A 22,136-nucleotide genomic window follows, 5' to 3' on the forward strand; every position below is an offset into this window, starting at 1 on the left:
CTCATTTTTTTAGCGCATGCACATGGTTCATTGGACACTTCTTAATTGATTGTATGTTTTGAAGACAATTTTCAGGGAATTGAAGAAAACACAAAGGATTCATTATTAATTGTTAAATTATTTTATTAATATTAAACTTAACAACAATTTATATTCAATTATAAGCCCAGTAGGCGATCAGGTCCCTGACTTCTTCATCATTGAATAGCACAGCATTAAGTGGCTGGGGTTAGGTAAAAGAACAATGTTACAACAATCAAGTGGATGAAAGTTGCACATCATTGAAATGAAATATCAGTGGCTGCAAAACTAACTAGCTAATGTTTAATAAATGTAACCCTGATTTTGTTTGAAAATTTTGTTGAACATGAAGGGTGAGTGATTTTTCTGCAGGGCTAGTAAAAGTTCAGGTTCACTCGCCCTGCAGGGCAATTGACCGAAAACATTTTTTTTTGCCTGACATCTATATGTCTCTAACCATACTCAGCAACACTAACAAGAGGCCCAAAAGAGCCTTTGCTCTACTGGCATGGCTCTTGTGGTCATTTTCAATCCAGAGCATGTACGTTTGAGTAATAGGCACCAAATATATAGTTCACTTTCAGTGTTTGGGTTAGCTGAAAACGCTGCACGTTCAACATCTGAGGACAGGAAGTGTTGTAAGCAAATTAGTTACATGAACTATTTTAATATGTGCCGAGTAAAGGTAATCTGAGGGTAAAAAATATTTGCTCTTAAAACTGTACTCATCGTCAAATTTCATTTCTGTAGCTTTAAAAATAAAAAGTCAAACAATGGTCAAAGTCATACTCATCGTCAAAATTTCATTTCTGTAGCTTTAAACATAAAAAGTTGGTCAAAGGTCAAAGTCAAGGACATCCGAGGACAACATTAATGCTTGTTTGCAAAACTGTTTACATGCTCAAAATTTTAAATTTTTTAAAAATTAATAAGTAAGTCAAAAGGGGTGGGGCCAGCTTTTGCCCAAAGGGCATTATTTCAAATGTTTTCAATTGCATCATATGCTGCTCCACAACAAATATCAAAGGTATGGGCCTTGTGGTTTGAAACAAGAAGATTTTGAAAATATTTCTTAAATAAGTCTCTAGAAAATTGTGACACCCGTTCAAAATAGCAAGGATTTGCATAGTGGTTTCAGACAAAAAAGTTTTTAACATTTCCCAAATTAAGGGAAGGGGGGGGGGGGGGGGGGTCCGTCCCTTCTTTTCTGAACTCTGGTCCCTTGCGGGACAATATCTGTGGGGGAGGACAGTAATGACTCCAGGGGCATAATTTTAACAAACCTTCATAAGCTATTGTGACTTTACATGTAAACTTGGCTAAAAATAGACTTCGCTCACGTAGTCTTGGCTAAAAATAGACTTAGCTTAAAATAGCATTTTTTAAACTTTCAAGACCCATAATCCAGGCATGCATGGGCAAATCTGGCTGGTTTTCAAAAGGAACCAAGCTCTAATGGATATCTAAATACTGTACAAGTTTCATCGAGATGCAATCAAAACTGAAGACTGTATCATGTTCACAAGCTAGTGTTTACACAATAGCATTTTTTTATACTATCTAGGCATGCATGGGCGGATCTGGCTGGTTTTCGAAAGGAACTGAGCTCTAATGGATATCTAGATACTGTAGAAGTTTCATCGAGATACAATCAAAACTGAAGACTGTATCATGTTCACAAGCTAGTGTTTACACAATAGCATTTTTTTATACTATCTAGGCATGCATGGGCTGATCTGGCTGGTTTTCGAAAGGAACTGAGCTCTAATGGATATCTAGATACTGTAGAAGTTTCATCGAGATACAATCAAAACTGAAGACTGTATCATGTTCACAAGCTAGTGTTTACACAATAGCATTTTTTTATACTATCCAGGGTCATAATCTAGGCATGCATGGGCGGATCTGGCTGGTTTTCGAAAGGAACCGAGCTCTAATGGATATCTAGATACTGTACAAGTTTCATTGAGATACAATCAAAACTGAAGACTGTATCATGTTCACAACCAATTGTTTACACAATAGGATTTTTTATACTATCAAGGGCCATAATCTAGGCATGCATGGGCGGATCTGGCTGGTTTTCGAAAGGAACCGAGCTCTAATGGATATCTTGATACTGTACAAGTTTCATTGAGATACAATCAAAACTGAAGACTGTATTGTGTTCACAAGAAATTGTTTACAGACGCACTGATGCACATACTACGTACACATTACCATCGATAAGCTCTTCTGGCCTTTGGCCGGTAGAGCTAAAAATACCACAGCGGTTGACTAAAATTTTCATGTATGAAGTTATATAAAATAATCTTTCACGGATGAATTAAATGCAGTTTGTAAGTAAATAATATCAGCGTCCATGGATGGATTAAATCCTGAGACCCATAATTGTATGATGATTGGAGGAGGGGGTGCATAACTTATAAAATGCCCCACCCCTTTAAACCAATGTACAATTCAACCTTTCAAAATCAAGTGCATGTTCAGCATTCCTAAAGAAAAAAATAATAAATTTGAACTTGTAGATAAACATTATAAGGATTTATGTTGCAATATTAGGTATATTATACTGATGGTGATGACATCTGCAACTCACCAAGAGCAACTTCACAAGCCTTTTTTAGCTGTGAGTGGTGTGCCTTCTTTATTTCTTTGTCGCTCAGTATTTTCTCTAGAGCACGTGTAAGGAACATCTTGAAGATTATTTTAATTAAAGTATATCAACAAATATTTGTTATATCACAAACTGTCTGTATTTTTTCAATATTTTGACACTTGTTGACCATCCGGTGACATGTCAGCCGCCATCTTGGAGGTCACGTGACTATTGGTTAAAAAATGACGGTCGTTTTCTTCTTTAATCAGACATTTGATGGGGTCTGAACGATATGAAATTGCATTATAAAAGATTTCCTATCTAGTTAAAAAATCGTTTCATATCATGAGATTATTTCTAATATTATTCACTGCCGAACTGTCATTCTGAGCAAGGGAGACAACTACAGTAACATAAAAAATGGACTCCAAAAATGCCATGAAAACATGGGAACTGGGCAATGATATGGAGACAATAAGCAGTGTTGATGAAATATATCGTTATGACAAGAAGCAGCAACAAGATATCCTCACTGCCAAACCATGGGAGAAAGAGTGTGTATAATATTTTAATCATGTACAATTTCGGACATACATTTCGGACATGACTTTTTACTTATTTCATATTTGTATTTATGTCGGTCTACCAAGTGACAACGAAGGAAAAGCATTCTCCTTCTTTGTTCCTTAAGGTTTTTGTTTTAAAAACGTGTGATTCTATGTTGTTTTCATGAACATTATTCTATACAGATTAATTTAAAATTCCTTTTTTGTAGTCCACATTACTTCAAACACATCAAAGTATCAGCTTTGGCATTGTTGAAAATGGTAATGCATGCAAGATCAGGAGGAAATCTTGAAGTTATGGGACTACTTCTGGGAAAGGTTGATGGCAACACAATGATATGTATGGACTGCTTCGCCTTGCCAGTGGAGGGAACGGAAACAAGAGTAAATGCACAAGCACAAGCGTATGAATACATGGCCGCCTACACAGATTCTGCCAAACAGGTACAAGAATACTCTTAACAGATTACAGTATGAATTAACAGTGTTCGACACTAACGGGGTCCCGGGATCCCGAGGACACCAATTTTTCGGGAGGAACACCTGAACTTCAAAGTCCGGTATTCCATCGGGACACTTAAATTTTGACCGATAAAAGCTAAATATCAATAAATAAATAGCGTTTCATGAATTAATTTCCTAAATTTGGGTCCCCCTAACTTTCTTGACAGTGCATGTGTAAAAGATATTAATATTAATACGTCGCACACACTAATGCGAAAGTATGGCTGACCTTTTCACTATAATTACGTCATGAATCTATAAATAAACAGGTCATTTCACAGTGCGCATGCGGGTTAACGCTTCCGCTTTGTTGTTTACATTATCAACAAGGTCAGAGATGATCGACTTTAATAATCGGTACAATAATTATGGTGTCAGAGGTGACGGACTTATATAATCGGTACAATAATTATGGTGAACTAGTTTGCTCATGTGTCAGAACCACCCAAAAAGATGCCAAAACTGCTGACTTTGATGCCTTAATGATGCGACCATCGAGTTGTTACAGTAACATTTATAGCACAAAAGACTGGCATCCTACAGAACTAGTTTACTGGGAAGCCATCCTACTATTCAGCATTCTTTGTTTTATGCCTTGATCAAAACATTATAGAAATAAAATTCCCATAGTGTTATTGTTTATCTTCAATAAATGGATAAAAAATTATGACATTTTGGCGCGAAAATAAACATACACTATTTTCCAGTTGTCTGCTCTTCCAGTATGCACTACACTTGTTGGGCAGTCTGATTGATTCACAAGCCAAATGTAATATTGCTACTGTTTTTCAATCAAAAGCAATGACATCTGACAAGACCCTGAACCATGGCATTTTTTAATGTGTATTTTCCGAAAGTCTAAAAATAGTAACAAATCAAGTTTTTGTTTACATTGTACCCATTGTGTGACTTAGACATTCTACCACTTTTGAACCCAATCTACCGACTTAAGACCCAAATCTTCCACTCTGCCATTGCCAGAGGTTCACATGGGTGACATTGTGCTATAACTAACTTGTCATTGCATGCTGTTGAAAAAATGTATAATATGGTGTACTGTATACTTGAATTACAAATTGAAAAGTAAAAGGCACTGTAAAAAAATGGAAGGGACTCTTAAATTCAGGAAGGGACACCTGATTTCAGATGTTGGTGTCCCTTCGGGATCCCTTGGGAAAATGGTTAGTGTCGACCCCTGAATTAATGAAAAGATTATTCTGGCAGTTGCCAAAACACATGATTACAGTGTTGTGTTCTTGTGGTTATAAACTGTACATATTCTCAGTCATTTAAATTAGACTTTTGGATTCATGAAAATGTCATAATTCCTACCCTATCATTTGGCTAAAAATATTTTACAAAGCTTGAGACAACAAAGAGGCAAGATCATATTGACTGTTTCAGTTATTTATTTATTAGCTGACTGACATACTTAGGATGAGCTATTGTGGTAGGTCATTTGTCCAAAGTATATCATTAACAATCATTAGTTTACACTCCAGAGGCCAAATTTTAAGACCAATGCTTCTGAAATTTGGTAAGAAAGGTTGTCTTGATGTAATTGATCTCAGGTGAAAAACTAGGTCTTTAAGTCAAATCTAAAAAAATATTGTTTGACCCTACCTACGAAATAGGTGCTGACCCTACTGTTTTTATAGTCAGTTGGTAGAAAATGAAAAAATAAAATAAGCCTACCTACCCTACCTATTTTCAAAAAGGATGTAACCCTAACCAAACCATTTTTTTTTTCCTCCGCTTGTGTCAGTACCTAGGTGTCTAGGTCAAATATTAGTCTCCTTTTTATTTGGGCACTGCAAATCTTTGTCATAATTATTGTGAATGATACACCACAAAAAATGTTACTGATGATTAATCCGCAATTTTTGTGTACTTTTATTTGCAAAACCATGCTTACCACAATTTCTCAGGTGAGGAGACTGGAGAATGCTATTGGCTGGTACCACAGTCACCCTGGGTATGGCTGCTGGCTGTCAGGTATCGATGTCAGCACACAGATGCTTAATCAACAGTTCCAGGAGCCGTTTGTGGCAATTGTGGTAGGTGTTTTTGATGGCATAATTGGACAGTATGGCCTATCCCTGATATGGCCTAGATATGTGAATGATAACGCCAAAAGATTGAAAGACAGTATTGCCCAGATTGGCAAAGAGTAAATGTATGACCCAGACTGGAAGTTACAGCCAAGATCAGTCAGGGATGAGATTTGTCCGCGGAACAATCCCCCCCCCCCCCCCCCAAAAAAAAAAAAATAATAATAATTTTTTTTTTAGCTGATTAAAAGTTACCAGAGTGCTTTTGGTTGTTTGAGTTGATATTCAACTTTAAAGTCAGAAGAACCCCTAAAAAGAGCTTTTAAAAAGGCAGTTTTTCTTCTACGGCAGTGTGCTTTTGACCCCGTAAGTGCCCCAAGAACCCATGGCCGAAATGGTTTCAGCCCTCCAGCTGCCAGGTCAATCACATCCCTGTCAGTGAATCTGAAATGGACCAAATTGATGAAATGATCTGAGCTGTATGGTTTGCCAATCTGGGTCGTATTGTCTGGGCTGTATTAGTCATTAACCTTATCTTCTGCTATTCTTATTGACAATATCAGTATGCTATTCTGATTATTATATCAGTTCGTGTATAATATCAGGACAACATCAGTTTATTATTCAGTTGAATTTTAGATTGGGCCAATTCTTAATATTATTAATAATTTAACTTCTTTGAACATTTCAGGCAGAACTTGAAATACTAATTAATTGTTTTTCACACTTTAGATAGACCCTGTGAGGACGATATCAGCTGGCAAGGTGAACATTGGAGCCTTTAGAACATACCCAAAGGGATATAAAGCTCCCGATGAGGCCCAGTCAGAGTACCAGTCCATCCCGCTCAGCAAGATCGAAGACTTTGGTGTACATTGTAAAAAGTAAGCTGGTTATTGAAATAAGGATATCGGAAAAGATGATTATTAAAATGAACACTTAAAGCTGCACTCTCACAGATTGAACGCTTTGATAACCTTTTTATTTTTTGTCTTAGAACAAGCCAATATCTGCGAAAATCCATGGAAACCAGTTATATAAGACTACTCACAAAAATCAGATCGCAGGGTTTGTATTTAAGTTCTTAAAATGTTTTATGCATTTTTCAACGGAAATATTATAATCTTTTATCTGATTGTTTGTCAGCAATCTTATATCATTGGTTTGCAGATATTTATGCAAAAATTTGCTCTTTCCAAGACAAAAAAATAGAAAGTTGTAAAAATGGTATATCTGTGTGCAGCTTTAAGCTCTATTAACAAGCAACGTTTTACATGGGGCATGCATTAATAAAGGTTTTTGTAGAATTTTTGTTTGCTTCTAAATCTGTATGTATAATAAGATAATGACTGGCAAGATGCTTTAATGTCAAAGCCACTTGCAACGGTGTGTATGCTGCCTCATTAAAATCATTTATTCTATTATACAAAAACCACAATAGATTGTCATGTTTTATTGGCAAACTCACTGTAACAGTGGTTTCAGTTGTACATTGTATATTGAATGTCACTCTACTTCATTGAAAGTCATTTAAATAATTATCTTATTATCAATGCGATACGATACAGGCACATTTTAATGATCTCTCAAAATCACCAAATAGGCCCGAGGTTAGGTTTTTATTTAGAAAACAAGACTTGGGCATGATTCATAATTATAATCAATTATTAATTTATCTTGGTGAATAATAAGCATGAAATAAAAGGATTTTTCTTTGTTTCAGTGTAAGATTCCAGTATTTTTTGCGTCTTGAACAACAAAAAGTATATATATAAATGGAGCAAACAATTATCCACCATAAAACATGCCCACATATTCTGCTTGCAGTTACTATTCCCTGGACATGTCATATTTCAAGTCATCTCTTGATCGTAAACTCCTCGAGTCCCTGTGGAACAAATACTGGGTAAACACTCTCAGCTCAGCCAGTCTCCTAACGGTAAGTGTTGTTACACATATGGCAATTTAACTGTGGGCATAGTCCTGAGTGTAAAAGACGCCTTTTATTTGATAATACTCCAGTAGTCCCTATAAAACAAATAAGGGTGAGAACTTTTACTCTCAGCTGAGCAAGTCTCCTTACTGTTAGTATTGTTACACTGGCAATTTAACTGTAGGCATAGCCCGAGTATAAAAAGACACCTTTAATTTGATGGTAAAGTCCTAGAGTTCTTATAAAACACATATTGGTGAAAACCATTGCACTCAGCTCAGCCAGTCTCCGTAGTTATAGCCCTGAGTATATAAAATACACCTTTTATTTGATGGTAGTCCAGGAGTCCTATAGAAGAAATATGGGGTGAAAACTATAATTCTCAGCTCAGCCAGTCTGCTTACAAAAGTATATTTATACCATTGGTCATTTAACTGTGGACAAAGCCTGCAATATGAAGTAAACAACACATCTATGGACCAAAACTGATTGAATTCTCTAGACTCAACCTTATCTATATGCATTTATACAACTTTGACCTGTCCTAAATACACTTCTGTTGTCCTTATGTAACAAATTCTGAGTATAATTATGTTCTCTTACTGGATGTATTTTTACAAATTTGGCCACTAAACTATGGACATTACTATAAATAAGTATAAATATGAACCGAAAGACAAATTTTATTTGATAATAAAGTTCTTGAGACTCAAGGATTTGAACAAATACTGGGTGAAAACTGTCAATCTGTTTTCTCACTATAAGTTTTTTGGTAGTTGTGTAAATTAATAAACAGATTTTATCCACTACAACCAGCATTGCCACCAATCTTGAATGTAATGGAAGTTTATCAATGAGATGAGTGAATTCTCTGGGAATTATGAAAATTGATCAGTGAAAGAAAATTGATTTTTGTGAATGTTCTAAGCTGAGAAATGAATGTTTTTTATTTTGTCCAGTACTGTTATTAATATGGTAAAGCTCACAGGAAAAGCTATTTCTCTGACACAGAATGCAGAGTACACGACTGGCCAGGTGTTTGACCTTGCGGACAAGCTTGAACAGTCTGAAGCCCAGTTAGGACGTGGAGGGTTTATGCTGGGAATGGAGACTAGTGAGAAAAAGTCTGAAGACAAACTGGCCAAGTCCACGAAAGATGGGTTTGTATTCTGGTCTTGATGCACAGTTTTAGATGTTTGTGTACTGTTAACTTCAATAAGTGAGATATGGTACAATTATGTATTCCCTGACTGTGGGAACTTTTGAACAGAGCTGAGCACTGTTTTGTGTTTGTAAATTGCCTCATGTTTCAATATTATTAGCGACTAAAAATTACGGGTTATAGAATGATAAAATCTGGTGGGTGGGCTGCCAATCAGGTTTGGGCATGCAATTGGCATGTTAGGGCGTTAATAACTCTGCATAGAAGTTTTTATTTCATGTCATAAATTCAAAAGCTTATATCCAATTTGTATGAAAATTGGTCGTAATACAGTGTGGGAAATTAACTTTTTTTACCCTGGTAGCCAATGGAGCTACATATTTTGAGATTTCTGTCGCCCGAGCTAGATATCCATAGCCCCATTCAGAAATCTTTGTGACTAGTTTTTGTGATTAAAGAAAGAGTAGGAATAAAAATGACAGATGAAAAGTCTTAATTTAACATTCATTTTTTTCATTTATCATTGTTTTGGACTTGAAGGTTACTACATGTAGTTGGAATGAAAAACTGGAAAACTCAATATAGTAGTAACTTCCCTTTGGCTATGCAATAATTGTATTTTGCTTGTCAACTTATCAAGGGAGATCAGTGCATCGGAAAAATTATTTGTTTTTCAGCAAACATTGTAATGCCAAAAACAATGTCTCTACAATTATTTCAATCAACAACCCTGCCAAAGTCTTTGGTTGTAGGACTTTCTTGATGAATTTGTTTGTGGCCCTGGTAATTTTTTCATAACCTAAAACAATCGGGCTACCGTAAATTTCGCCGTAAGAATATTAAGCATGTTGTCTTGAAGTATTATTAATATGGGTCAACACTGGTCAAAAACTATTTTATTTGGTCAAATCTTAGAGAGAAAAAAAATCCCTGTCAAAAATTCAAAAGTTTTAATCCAATTGTTATGAAACTTGTGATACCGTACTTTGAATACTTGTCTGCATGTTGTCTTGAATAATTATGAATATGGATCACCTTAGTCAACAGAGCATAACTCCCCACTGGCCTTTCATACTGTTATAAAAAAGTGAATGTTAAAATGATAAAAGATAAATCCGACTATAAATCAGCCTTCCGCATCGCCCGTTGTGTTACCTATCTTTTGCTCATTTTAACTCAAACATCTTGACATCCACATGCTTTTAAATGATTCAGTATTATCTTGGCAACAAATAATGAATATTGTGTCAGGTGTTTCTCTACCAACATATTAAGGTGTGATTATGTAGGTATATTTTGCTATTGTTTTTGATATAATAAGGAAATGAAATGATATGACCACAGGATGGGCTTAAAATTTTTCGGATCTCAGTTATTTGTTAATGATTCAGTCAGGAAATGCCAAATTTGATTCGTTGCCCTTTGTCCAAATGATTATGCATATGAATACTAAGAACCCTGGGATTTCCGGTTAGTGCATTTGTTAGCGCGCTCACTTCTCACCTTGTTGATCCGGGTTTGATTCCCAGCACATGTGAGTTTGGTTTGTGGTTACCAAGTCAGACAAGTGGATTTTCTGCGGGTACTCCGGTTTTCCCTACACCACAAGACCACAATCAAGTAACATCGTGCCAATGAAAGCGATTAATACAATCTTGTTATAACTTGTTTCACAATCCATGTAAAGTACGTAAGTTTAAACTTATGAAAACTTTAAATGTTTTCTTTTCTTTCAGGTGTAAAACGACAATGGAGGCGATTCACGGCCTTATGTCACAAGTGATCAAGGATAGACTGTTTAATCAAGTACACTTACCGCCTAAACAGGAACCTGCAAAATGATGATTAAAGTGTCGGACTTTGTTATTGACAATTTATCTATTGTTATGTACATGTATATCATAAAACTGTGAAATATATATAAAGGGTTCGAGATTTCCATTTGTTTTTCTGTTGTTGTTTTTTTGTGCCAGAAAACATTGAATTCAGTTTTGTTTTTGTTTTTATCTGTTACAAGTATGTGAATATTGGGTGCCTGATGCACACACACACACACACACACACACACAAAAAGATATATCAATTAAACAACCATTTCTGCCTTGAAAGATTGCAAAATAGGCGATTGCACTTCAGACTTTAGTTGAAATAAAACAAAAATCACAAACTACACCTATTTATTTTAAATTATTAAGCTTTTTTGATAAAATATTTTACATATTAGTAATTGGGAAGAAATACCCTCAATAACTGATGTCAAAATTGTATGTGGGTCCCCAGACATCATTATTCAACACTTTAAGCTGCACTCTCACAGATTTACCGTTCTGACAATTCTTATTTTTGGTCTAGGAATGAGCCAATTTTTGCATAAATATCTGAAAACCAGTGATATAAGACTGCTGACAAAAGATCAGATGGCAGATTTTCATTTTTCCATTCGAAAAATAATGTTTTATGGATAAAAGCGTTACTAATGGTTTAAGAAAAATGCATAAATCATCAATTTTTTAACTTAAGTATGATATTCTGCAATCTGATTTATTTGTCAGCAGTCTTATATCACTAGTATCCATGCATTTTCATATATATTGGCTTTCCTAAGACAAAGAAAAGAAAGTTGTCAAAATGTTCAATCTGTGAGAGTGCAGCTTTAAATCTTCGAACAGTTAAAGAAACATCGTAATTGTACATCTCATACCTTGTGTACCGAAACTGAATAATCGGGTTACATTTTTCAAAAATTCTTATTAAAGCGTAATTCACCTATATATCTTATTTCATATACCAATATTAACAAAAATATGATATTATGAAACCACAAGTAGTTTATCTTATTTATTATACCAAAATTAAAAATAGCTTGCTCAGTTTTATCCTGTTGTAGGGAACTTAACATGTTTTGAGAAATTGAGGCTAAGGTTCATTTTTAATCATGAAAAAATAATAACAGTTGTTAAACAGCTCATTTTTATGCTGAAACTTGGAAAATCATAAAAGGGGAGGTAAATAGTAAAAAAAAATTGAGGAAGAGTCGTATAAGATCCAATGTGAGGTTAAATCTTTTTTGGAAAATGAAAGTGATAATAGTTTTCAGATTGTTGAATTTCTGGTTACTGCCTCAATTTGTGAAAATTGTGATGCAAGTATATTTAAACACTGCAACGCATTGATAAAAATCACTTGAAAATTTCTGTGATTTTTTTGTGTTTATCTTAATTTAAGAAACTCGTACTTAAAGGCGTTTTTGATAGGTGAACCACAACCATATTTTTATCTAGATGACTCAGCAAAGTTGAACATGACGTAACAAACTCTAGGGGTAATTTGTTAAGTGACGGTTATTGGAGCCATCTTGTCAATAAATGAACGACAAAATGTCAGATAAAAAAATAAGTGTGATTTTGTATTTTTATTACAAATAAATTTAACGATTTACTTACAAATTCATACAATGTTTTTTATGCAATTCATAGAATCTATTTGGAAATGTATATCATCATAACTAAGATATTCTGGATAAAAAAAAAGTGATCATACGATACTATCTTTGATAAGAGAGCCTAATTTTGTATAATACTGTTATATTTTTTATTGTAGGATTTATGTCGAAAAAAAATGACATAAGAACATGTTGAGTTCATTGTATGTTATGGGGCCCAGTTTCTTGAACAAATTTAAGTTCATTGTAGTTTAATACCATATAACTGGCCTCTATTTCTTTAATGATGCACTCTCACTCCCAAATAAGATTTACCACAATTAATGCAATTGTTTTAATATACCAAAAAGGATGAAAAAATAATCGGAAACAATGATTCTTATGAAGGAAACTGAGTTAAATTTGAAAGAAATGTGCAGAAAACACGGTATTTCTACCATATTAGATGAAAGTAGATCACAGTAAATCTTTTAGCACTCACCGATCATTTAATATTTTTGCATATTCAGTTTTTAAATACACTGTTACAATCTTGCTAGCAGTATTTAATATTTTCCATAAATGCATTACTTAGGAGGTAGTTAAATGATTATCACTAAAAATTTATGTTTGTTATACTTGTTTATTATTTTGTCGAATAAGAATGTCACTTCAAAACTAAACAGTCCCTTTATCTCCTTATAACCGGATCAAGATAAACTCAATAGTAATATTTTTGTATAATTTAATTCTGAAGAGTTTTGAAGGTGCACAATATAGTTTCATCACGGACCTATATGGTTTAATTCAGATAAACGATTATTCATTTCGAAAGATAGACGTTAAGTTTTTGCTAAAGGAAGTAAGATACTTGAGCGTGCTATGCATAATCATTTCTGAGAAATTGGGGCCTGGTTTTCTAATTGTGATAATGAAAGAATTCACATGTTTCTGTCTGAATAAAATGTAACATTCTATGTGTTTCTGTCAGTCTATTTATAATCATATCCTATCAATATTCAGCTTTGCCATAAGTTAAATCTAGACTGGGACCTACCCCGACTAATGATTTAGTGCTTGGTTTCTTTTTCCATTTCATCTTACTCACAGATGTAGTACTTCAATCAGATTGGCTTCCCTGTGTTCTAAGTAATTGAAATGGAAAACCATTTAAAAATCACATACAGTTATGTATTCTTTATAAAGGTTGGTATTTGATGTTAGAAACCACCATATAATAATTAAACTTTGATAATTTATTTTCCTACCAAAAAAATAGTTTTCTTCCTTTCGGAATTTTCCCACAAATGAAACAAGATCGAAGTTGCCAATCACAAACTTGTAAAATTGTAATTTAAGTATCCAGAAATTCCTTGTATAAATACAGACTTATCTGTTTCGTGATGTGTCATACAGCTGTATTACGATGTTGTATATTAAATGTCCGGGCGTGACTGAAAGGCCACTCGTTCTGACTCAATAGTGATGATTTTTTTTGCATTGGCTATCGCTCGTTTCATATTCGAGCGAATCTGATATGTCACGGGCATGAATAATTATTACTTATTAACATACTACGTGTAAAGTAGCATTCCTTATTAAAGATGCACTCTTAATCCCAAATAAGATTTACCACAATTAATATCATTGTTTTAATATTCCAAAAAAGGATAAACAAATGTCTAAAACAATCGTTCTTATGAAAGATATCGAGTTCAAATTGAAAAAAATGAGCATAAAATACGGTATTTCTACCTTATGAGACTGAACTAGACCACAATAAATCGTTTAGCGTTCACCAAGAATTAAATATTTTTGCGCTTTCTGCTATTAAATACACGGTTCCAATCGCGTTATCAGTAATTAATTAATATTTCCTATAAATGCATTCTTTAGTAAGAAGTTGAGGGTTTATGACTCAAAATTCAGGGTTATTATACATGTGTATGTATTGATTTTGAATAAGAGTGTCACTTAAGGGACACTTTTTTAGAAACAATACTTTCTTAAAATAAAACAGCAATGTTTATACTGTATACAGTACAGTGACTGTGAATTAGCGAGAGTCGATTCACTTACTAACTACCTGTTCGTGTTTGGGTGAGTAATCGTACGTTTACAGTTTTCAAGGCGTAAACGTGAGTTTTTACTGAACGTGACGCAGCCGTCACTCTAGCTGGTCATATGAAGGTTACATTGCATTGCGCTATGTTCATTTCTGCACGACTTGTTATAATATGGCTCGCCCCGGCTTGAACATACTTACGATGGAATGTAATTTGCGTTGTTTTATTTAATTAATAAGACTAACGGTGACGTTTCTAAAACATCGCGGTTTGTAGAAATAGGAAAATACGTTCGGGCCGTCTTACGAACGAGTGAACTACCAATATCGTAAGATTAAGAAATGCAGTAAGTTACATGTATGCATCAAGTAAGGTTCTGAAGAAAAATGGGAAGTTACCAAACCAAATAACTTTTGTATTTAACCTTTGATGTTTTCAATTTAGTGTGCGCCAATGATAATGTACGTGATTTTAACGTAGACCGATTCTGACGAATGCACCAACACTTCGTTTCGTACAGTTTATTTCAGTAAGATTTTGGGTGTGTAAGCTTATTAATACTAACTCTTACCCATTCGGCGAGTGCTTCGATAACATAGTTAGTCATTAAAGGTGTGTTTTTGGAGCATAGTGCACAGGCAAAATGTAACCCAGGTTCCTTGACGTGCACCAGTGTTTAAGTAACGTCCCTCCCGGAAGTCGATAAGTATTTTTGAGTGGTGCGGCGGGGAATCGAACCCTAACCCCGGATTGACATTCAAGTGTGTTACCACGAGACCACGGATCCGCAACTCAGAGAGTCTGTTTTTCCCACTTAGACTCACGTATTGAACTAGTGTCAGTAGTAAAAAGTAGCTTTTACTTGGTGTTTGCATTTTTGTGTTAGCCAATGGCAATTGAGGATTTTCAAATTTTCTGTTCTTTAGTTTCACGCACACCCGATTGCGGATTTTGACGAATGTACCAACAAACACCTAATATGTTAAGAGTCCCCAGTAAAGATAGCTACAGTCAAAATGTCGAACTCGTTTGGACCTAGGAAAACACTTCGAGATAACCAATATTCGATACAACCAAAATACAAAACATGTGTAACTAAACCTAAAATATTCGAAAAATAGATCGACATAACCGATACATCGAGATAACAGATTTCGAAAGAGCGAGTTTCGACTATACCTCTTTTTCATGCAGATTGCCGTTTTTAATTGGCCGCTTTTTGCCTGTTACCTCATCTGGCTGTAGTTTATTTATTTTACGACGATTGAGATGTTATTCCAACTTTATTATATTAATCACTCTGGTTGGCACGATGTTCCGCGAGGGTGTGGTCTTGTGTTGTTGGGGAGTATCCGGAGGAAACCAACTTGTCTGCGTGGTGACCACAAACCAATCTGACATCTGTTTTTCGATGAGATAATTTCAAAGCACTGGCGTCGTAGTCCTTAAGCCATCCTTAAGCCATAATCGAAATCCTCAAGATATTCACAGAACTTGGTACATGATTTACTCGTAAGAATCCGCACATCATCAGTATCTATCAAGGCATATAATATGGAAGAGCTTTCTGACTTGTACACATCTTGTATTCTGACTTGTACACAGCTGTATTCTGACTTGTATATATCTTGCATTCTGACTTGTACATCTTGCATTCTGACATGTACACCTTGCATTCTGACTTGCACATCTTGCATACTGACTTGTACATCTTGTATTCTGACTTGTACATCTTGCATTATGACTTGTACATCTTGCATTCTGACTTGTACACCTTGCATTCTGACTTGTACACCTTGCATTCTGACTTGTACACCTTGCATTCTGACTTGTACATCTTGCATTCTGACTTGTACACCTTGCATTCTGACTTGTACACCTTGCATTCTGACTTGTACATCTTGCATTCTGACTTGTACATCTTGCATTCTGACTTGTACACCTTGCATTCTGACTTGTACATCTTGCATTCTGACTTGTACATCTTGCATTCTGACTTGTACATCTTGCATTCTGACTTGTACATCTGGCATTCTGACTTGTACATCTTGCATTCTGACTTGTACATCAGGCATTCTGACTTGTACATCTTGCATTCTGACTTGTACATCTTGCATTCTGACTTGTACATCTGTCATTCTGACTTGTACAACTTGCATTCTGACTTGTACATCTTGCATTCTGACTTGTACATCTTGCATTCTGACTTGTACATCTTGCATTCTGACTTGTACATCTTGCATTCTGACTTGTACATCTTGCATTCTGACTTGTACATCTTGCATTCTGACTTGTTTTCATAAAACTGTTAGTGAGCACAAACGAAACGACGCATTCGTTATACTTTTTACCATGTTAAAAAGCTGTTCTTTGTCACTGAACATTGAAGTATATATCGATAGAAAGGAGGTTTTAGGTGCGTATTACTTGCGCGTATTTGATTTTAATCGTATTGAGTGAAAGCCTGATTGGCTGCTCTGAGCCTCCCTTAGGGGGTTGATCCATTGCAATCGAGTCCCCATTTAACCATGACCCCCTTCTTTGTGTTTTCTCGGTTGTGTAATGTTTAGATGTCATTCGTCACACAACCACTTTCCATGGGCTTGGCTTCATACTTCTTTCAATGGTGAGGGGAAATCCCCACTTTTATGCTTCTTAATTCCTCTTTTAACTGCACGGGTGGGTAGAGGAGGGGATGCGGCGGAGTGTATCCAAAATGCAGTCAAAAGGCGCGGGCAGACATGAAAGCTATTTCACATCCACTTATTCATTTTTACTAGACTTTGGATGTTACGGTATTTTATTACATATATTACTTAGGGGCATCAACGACCCCATGCATTAGTCATTCCACCTGTTATTATTATGTAAGCAAGTGATATCAAATTCCAGTAATTACGATTTGACAAAAATGTCTCAACAAATTTAGATCATCTTTAGTTTGGTTAACGTAATCTAATGCTGTTCATCTTGATTAAGATAGGTATGAAAAATATACAATATATCTTCTCTTTCACCGAGTTTATTGCCCCCTGAAAAGCCACTGGATTGGGTGAATAACCGATAAAACAGCTCAACAATTGAGAGTTTTGTTATATCAGATTCTTGTTAAATGGGTTTTGTATTTGTCCAGGTGATCAAATGATATAATTGATATAAAAAAGGTCAATTAAATATACATTTTAGATTACGAATTAAAATCGGGCGTTTCACTTTTCCTTGGCCAATTAAGGAGGTCTTAAAACAAGTATTCGAAGTAAGAACGAGAGGCTTTTTAATTCTTGATACTATGAATGGAAACAAAAGTTTTTATTCGTTGAAATATGAAAGCGCATTCAATTAAATGTTTGCATTACAAAGTTCACAATGTCATTGTTCGTTGAAAACGACGGTCAGTGGTCTGATGTTTAAAAGCCTTATATGGTTTTTAATGATATATACACACATGACAAACTTTTTAAAAACGGAGGAATAAAACACAGCCGAAACAAACGCCTTGGTCACTTTGCTTGAAGCAAAACCTCGAACTATGTAAGATGCATATTTAGAATAAATTTGGACGTATTAAAAGTAGGCAGACAATTTAGCTAGAGGGTGAATGATACAAATAGACACTAGTTACATCTTGACGAAACAAAGGGGGCTTTACCTCGTGTATATATATATATAAGGACAATTGTTGAAAGATCCAAGGTTTCGAAAACATTCTGGACTTGATATTTTCTGCTTTGAAACGATCGTGTTTTTCGTGCGGTATGTATTCTATGTGCACAATTTGTATCAAAATATTGAATGAATTTCTAGGTACATAAACATTTTCAAGTATATTGTATTAATAGGATGAGGTTTCTTCCGTTTCCACTTAACGACCAGTACAGATTTTGTTTGAATTAAGTGAACAATTATACACATGCAAGCTAGACCCTAACTTAATTACTTCAATAATGAAATAGTTTTGTTTCGATGTACAGACTGGCGAATGAAGAGTTAACGAAAGTAAGCAATTTAGCATTTATAATTATAAAACTGTGTCGTATAAACATGTACATATATGTTTCATTGGGAACATTAAAACAGAGCGAGCGAAAGTACGAAGATTAACATGTAATTATAATTGTTTCGTATACAAGTTTTGTAAAATGTTAAATTGTGAAAAAAAACCGGTTCAAGGACTATTTTTTCTGGATATAGATAAAGAAGAATGATATTCGTAAAGAATGCTTAAGTAATTTCCTAACTTAACCGTTTTACTTAATATAAGTATCTCAATTCTAATATAATATAATTGATTGAAAAATTCTTAAAGCTGCACTCTCACAGATAAACCGTTTTTACATTATTTTTTTTTGTCTTGGAAAGAGCAAATTTTTGCGTAAATATCTGCAAACCAATGATAAAAGATGGCTACAAAAGATCAGATCGCAGTTTTTCATATTTCCGTTCTAAGAAAACTGCATAAAACGTTTAACTTCGATATAAAAATCTGCAATCTACTCTTTAGTCAGCAGTCTTATATAACTGGTTTACATGCATTTTCGCATAAATTGGCTCGTTCCAAGACAAAAAATAGTAAAGTTGTCAAAACATTCAATCTGTGAGAGTGCAGCTTTAAATATGATACTAATATTATCTTTATTGACAATCTATATGCTAATGTTAAATCATAGCATTTGCACATTTACTTAAAGCTGCGCTCTCACAAATTGACAGTTTTGACCTTCTTTTTTGTCTCAGAATCAGCTTTTGGCATCAGTACCTTCAATTTAGTCATATAAGAAAACTCACAATAAAAAAGATCTCAACTGTTTGGTTAACTGCTGAAAATTTTATTTCTCTTATAGCAAGTTTCAAACGCCAATATGAAAACTGAGATCTGCTTTTTCAGAAGTCTTATATGACTGGTTTGCAGACATTTACTCAAAAATTGGCTCAATTCAACACAAACAATAAAAACAATCAATCTGTGAAAGTGCAGCTTTGTTTTTGGCTTTGAACATTCAAAATATTGGCGCGGGTTTCTTCAATCGCCGATCAATTTAAACGTAGATTTCCAGTATCAAAGTGTATTTTCATATAAATATAATATAATATAATTATCATCAGTATATATAATTCAATTCAATCAGAAAATAGACAGTAAGCATCTTTTTAACAACAGTAACAGGTATTAGTAAATGTGCAAAACTCATCGTACGCGAATGCAGCCGTGTACCTGGTGCTACTATACCACAGGTGCACTTTCGTAACCGCAGTAGACACAATTGTGAATAATGTTTCGTAAAAATCCCCCACTCTGCAGATTTGAACCGGCTGAACCCTTCGATAGTGAGTTTTCAATATGGGTGAAGAATACGTACAAGTATGTGTTTTGGTTCAAGCTGATTACTGATGCAGTTCTTATGGAAATGATTGAAAACGCGTTTTCTAATCCGACTGTCTGCTAGTGTACGTGCGCCTGTGGTTTGAACTCAGGTTTGAGGTTGTATTGAAAGCGATTTTGTCTGATATTTTATGTATATTTAATAAGATTATTTCGTACATAAGTATTAAAATTAAGTTATATGTTATTAATTTGATTCTTTATATTCCTTTGAAGTTTTGTACACAGACTAAAGGGCTTGCTAGTGTCTGAATAACTACAGTGAGCTATAGTCACGATTTAATATTAAAATGAACCTGGAAGCGAATATCGTATATTCTGATGAAATGATTATGCAGTCGTATGTAATTTTATCGTGGTGTGTAAGCTTATTTATACTCGCACTCGGGCCTTGCCCATTTGGCGATAAGATTGTTAGTCATTTAAGTGTTTTTGGAGCATAGTGCAGACAAAATGTAACCATGGTCAGAACATCCCTTCCGGAAGATGTAATAGTATTTTTCAGTGGTGCGACCGGGAATCGAACCTGCGACCACTGGATTGATGGTTAAGTGTGTGACCACTAGACCACAGATCCGCCACTTGTTAACTCATGTCAACATATCAGGTTAATAAGTAAAACAGTCGACATTCAACTGACAAAATGTCGCGTTATAACTCATCATGTCGACACATTACATGTCGACAAAACTGCATGATCACATAATCAGCATATACGATATACGCTTCCATAGGTTTATTTGTATTTCAAATGTATAATATTATTTCATATGTTAAATGACATTTACTTTAAAATAGTTATTGTTACATCCTTTATGTTGATCGAATAGGGATTTAAATTTGAACATAATACCGAGTTTAATTTTAAATATTACTACCGGATCTCACAATATGCATTGCGTAAAAACCCATTAGATGTATGACGATATTTCGTAGCAACTTATATCCGTGTTAAATTACTAAAAGTTTAATTATTAAGGATAGTTCACCAGCCAATAAACTGACATTACCTACGACTGTATCTCATTTCTTAAATCCCATAAAGCGAGGTGTACCGTGTTCGTCGCAAATAGATTTAACGTCACCGATAGTATAAATAGTATAAATGAGCAGTTTTGGGCCAAATTCTTTATATTTATCTATGAAATCATAATTATATTTTTTTAAAGTGACACTCTTATTTAAAATCAATACACACACATGTATAGCAAACATACATTTGGAGTGATAAATCTTTAAATGCTCACTAAACAATGCATTTATGGAAAATATTAATTACTGATAAGAAAATTGTAACAGTGTATTAAATAGCTGAAAACTCAAAAATATTTAATTATTGGTGAATGCTAAACGATTTATTATGGTCAAGTATAGTCTCATAAGGTAGAAATACTGTGTTTTTTGCACATCTCTTTCAAATTCAACTCACAATCTTTCATACGAACCATTGTATTTGACATTTATTCATCCTTAATTGTGGGAAATCTTATTTGGGAGTAAGAGTGCATCTTTAAGTTCATATTTAAGACGGATGGAACTTGATTTGAAAAGCTGTGGTGTCCGTTTCCTGTGCAGGACTTGAACAATAATGTGTCCTTTTTTGAGGGACGAAGAGAATGTTTCCCCGGTGGGGATCTATCCCGAGACCCCCGGGGTTAGAGACGGACACCTGTCCCGACCCCTGTTCAGATGCTTTCTGTGATGATTAAATCAGTTATAGTTTATATTATTGGAATACTTAAGATTTAATAAATAGCATGTACATTTATTTAACAATATTATTATAATGGATTTATTTATGCAAATTATGGAAGCGTATATCGTATATACAGATGATGTAACCATGTTGTCATGTAGTCTAAAATAATAGACGTTCAATATGGGATTCTTCTAATCCCTAACGTAAAGGATTTGCCAGATTAGACATCGTCAAAAAATCCGTCCACGTACAATTATTTGGACTAGTTGTCATGTGTGTGTTCACACACCTCATGTAGACTATGCGAGCTATTACACGCTATGTCGCAATAACTAAGACGATTTGTACATTTACTAACAATAGAAACGCCGACATAATTATTGCGACATATCGTGTTATTACTCTCAAGTCGACATAACTACATGTTCACATCATCTGTATATACGATATACGCTTCCATAACAAGTCGACTTGCCAACATGATCACAGCATCTCTATATACGACATACGCTTCCATATGGAAATAGAGTATGCAAAGACATACAAATATTAAATGGCAACGATTTCTAGTTTACTCAGTCTTAGAACTTAGTTGGTATATTTTCTTATATTCAATCCATGGTGAACACCATGTAGACGCCTCTCCCTTTTCGCACTTGCTACTTCCGGAGGGTTTGTCCGACCCCTGCGTGCCAAATCTAAACATACCAAATATGAGTTAATTTAAGCATCAT

The 22,136-nt window shown here is 34.6% G+C and overlaps 2 protein-coding genes across 18 annotated transcripts in view; one reads left to right on the forward strand and one right to left on the reverse strand.

Annotated features, from left to right (window-relative positions):
* The window catches only part of LOC128214570 (brefeldin A-inhibited guanine nucleotide-exchange protein 1-like), a 52,182-nt gene extending 49,344 nt beyond the window's left edge, over positions 1 to 2,838 (reverse strand). For all 17 annotated transcript variants that reach the window (XR_008257942.1, XM_052921108.1, XM_052921119.1 and 14 more), the window contains exon 1: positions 2,621 to 2,838. Coding sequence is in view for 16 of the 17 variants with exons in the window: in XM_052921108.1 (XP_052777068.1) it covers positions 2,621 to 2,717 (97 nt within the window). In the remaining variant the exon portion in view is untranslated. The remainder of the gene's footprint in view (positions 1 to 2,620) is intronic.
* A 78-nt stretch (positions 2,839 to 2,916) lies between these two features.
* Positions 2,917 to 10,777, forward strand: LOC128214572 (COP9 signalosome complex subunit 5-like). The gene is made up of 7 exons (XM_052921123.1): positions 2,917 to 3,174; positions 3,396 to 3,630; positions 5,619 to 5,747; positions 6,474 to 6,625; positions 7,569 to 7,680; positions 8,686 to 8,834; positions 10,573 to 10,777. The coding sequence occupies exons 1-7, from the start codon at positions 3,041 to 3,043 to the stop codon at positions 10,676 to 10,678; spliced, it is 1,017 nt and encodes a 338-aa protein (XP_052777083.1). The 5' UTR covers positions 2,917 to 3,040; the 3' UTR covers positions 10,679 to 10,777.
* Positions 10,778 to 22,136: the final 11,359 nt, after the last annotated feature.

This window comes from Mya arenaria, chromosome 13 (assembly GCF_026914265.1).
Source record: "Mya arenaria isolate MELC-2E11 chromosome 13, ASM2691426v1".
Taxonomy (NCBI): Eukaryota; Metazoa; Mollusca; class Bivalvia; order Myida; family Myidae; genus Mya; species Mya arenaria.

Excerpts from the sequence above, each read along its gene's own strand:
- LOC128214572 (XM_052921123.1), top strand. The coding sequence starts at position 3,041 with ATGGACTCCAAAAATGCCATGAAAACATGGGAACTGGGCAATGATATG. Across the intron at positions 3,175-3,395 it reads GCCAAACCATGGGAGAAAGA|TCCACATTACTTCAAACACA; the intron begins GTGTGTATAATA and ends CCTTTTTTGTAG. Across the intron at positions 5,748-6,473 it reads AGCCGTTTGTGGCAATTGTG|ATAGACCCTGTGAGGACGAT; the intron begins GTAGGTGTTTTT and ends TTCACACTTTAG.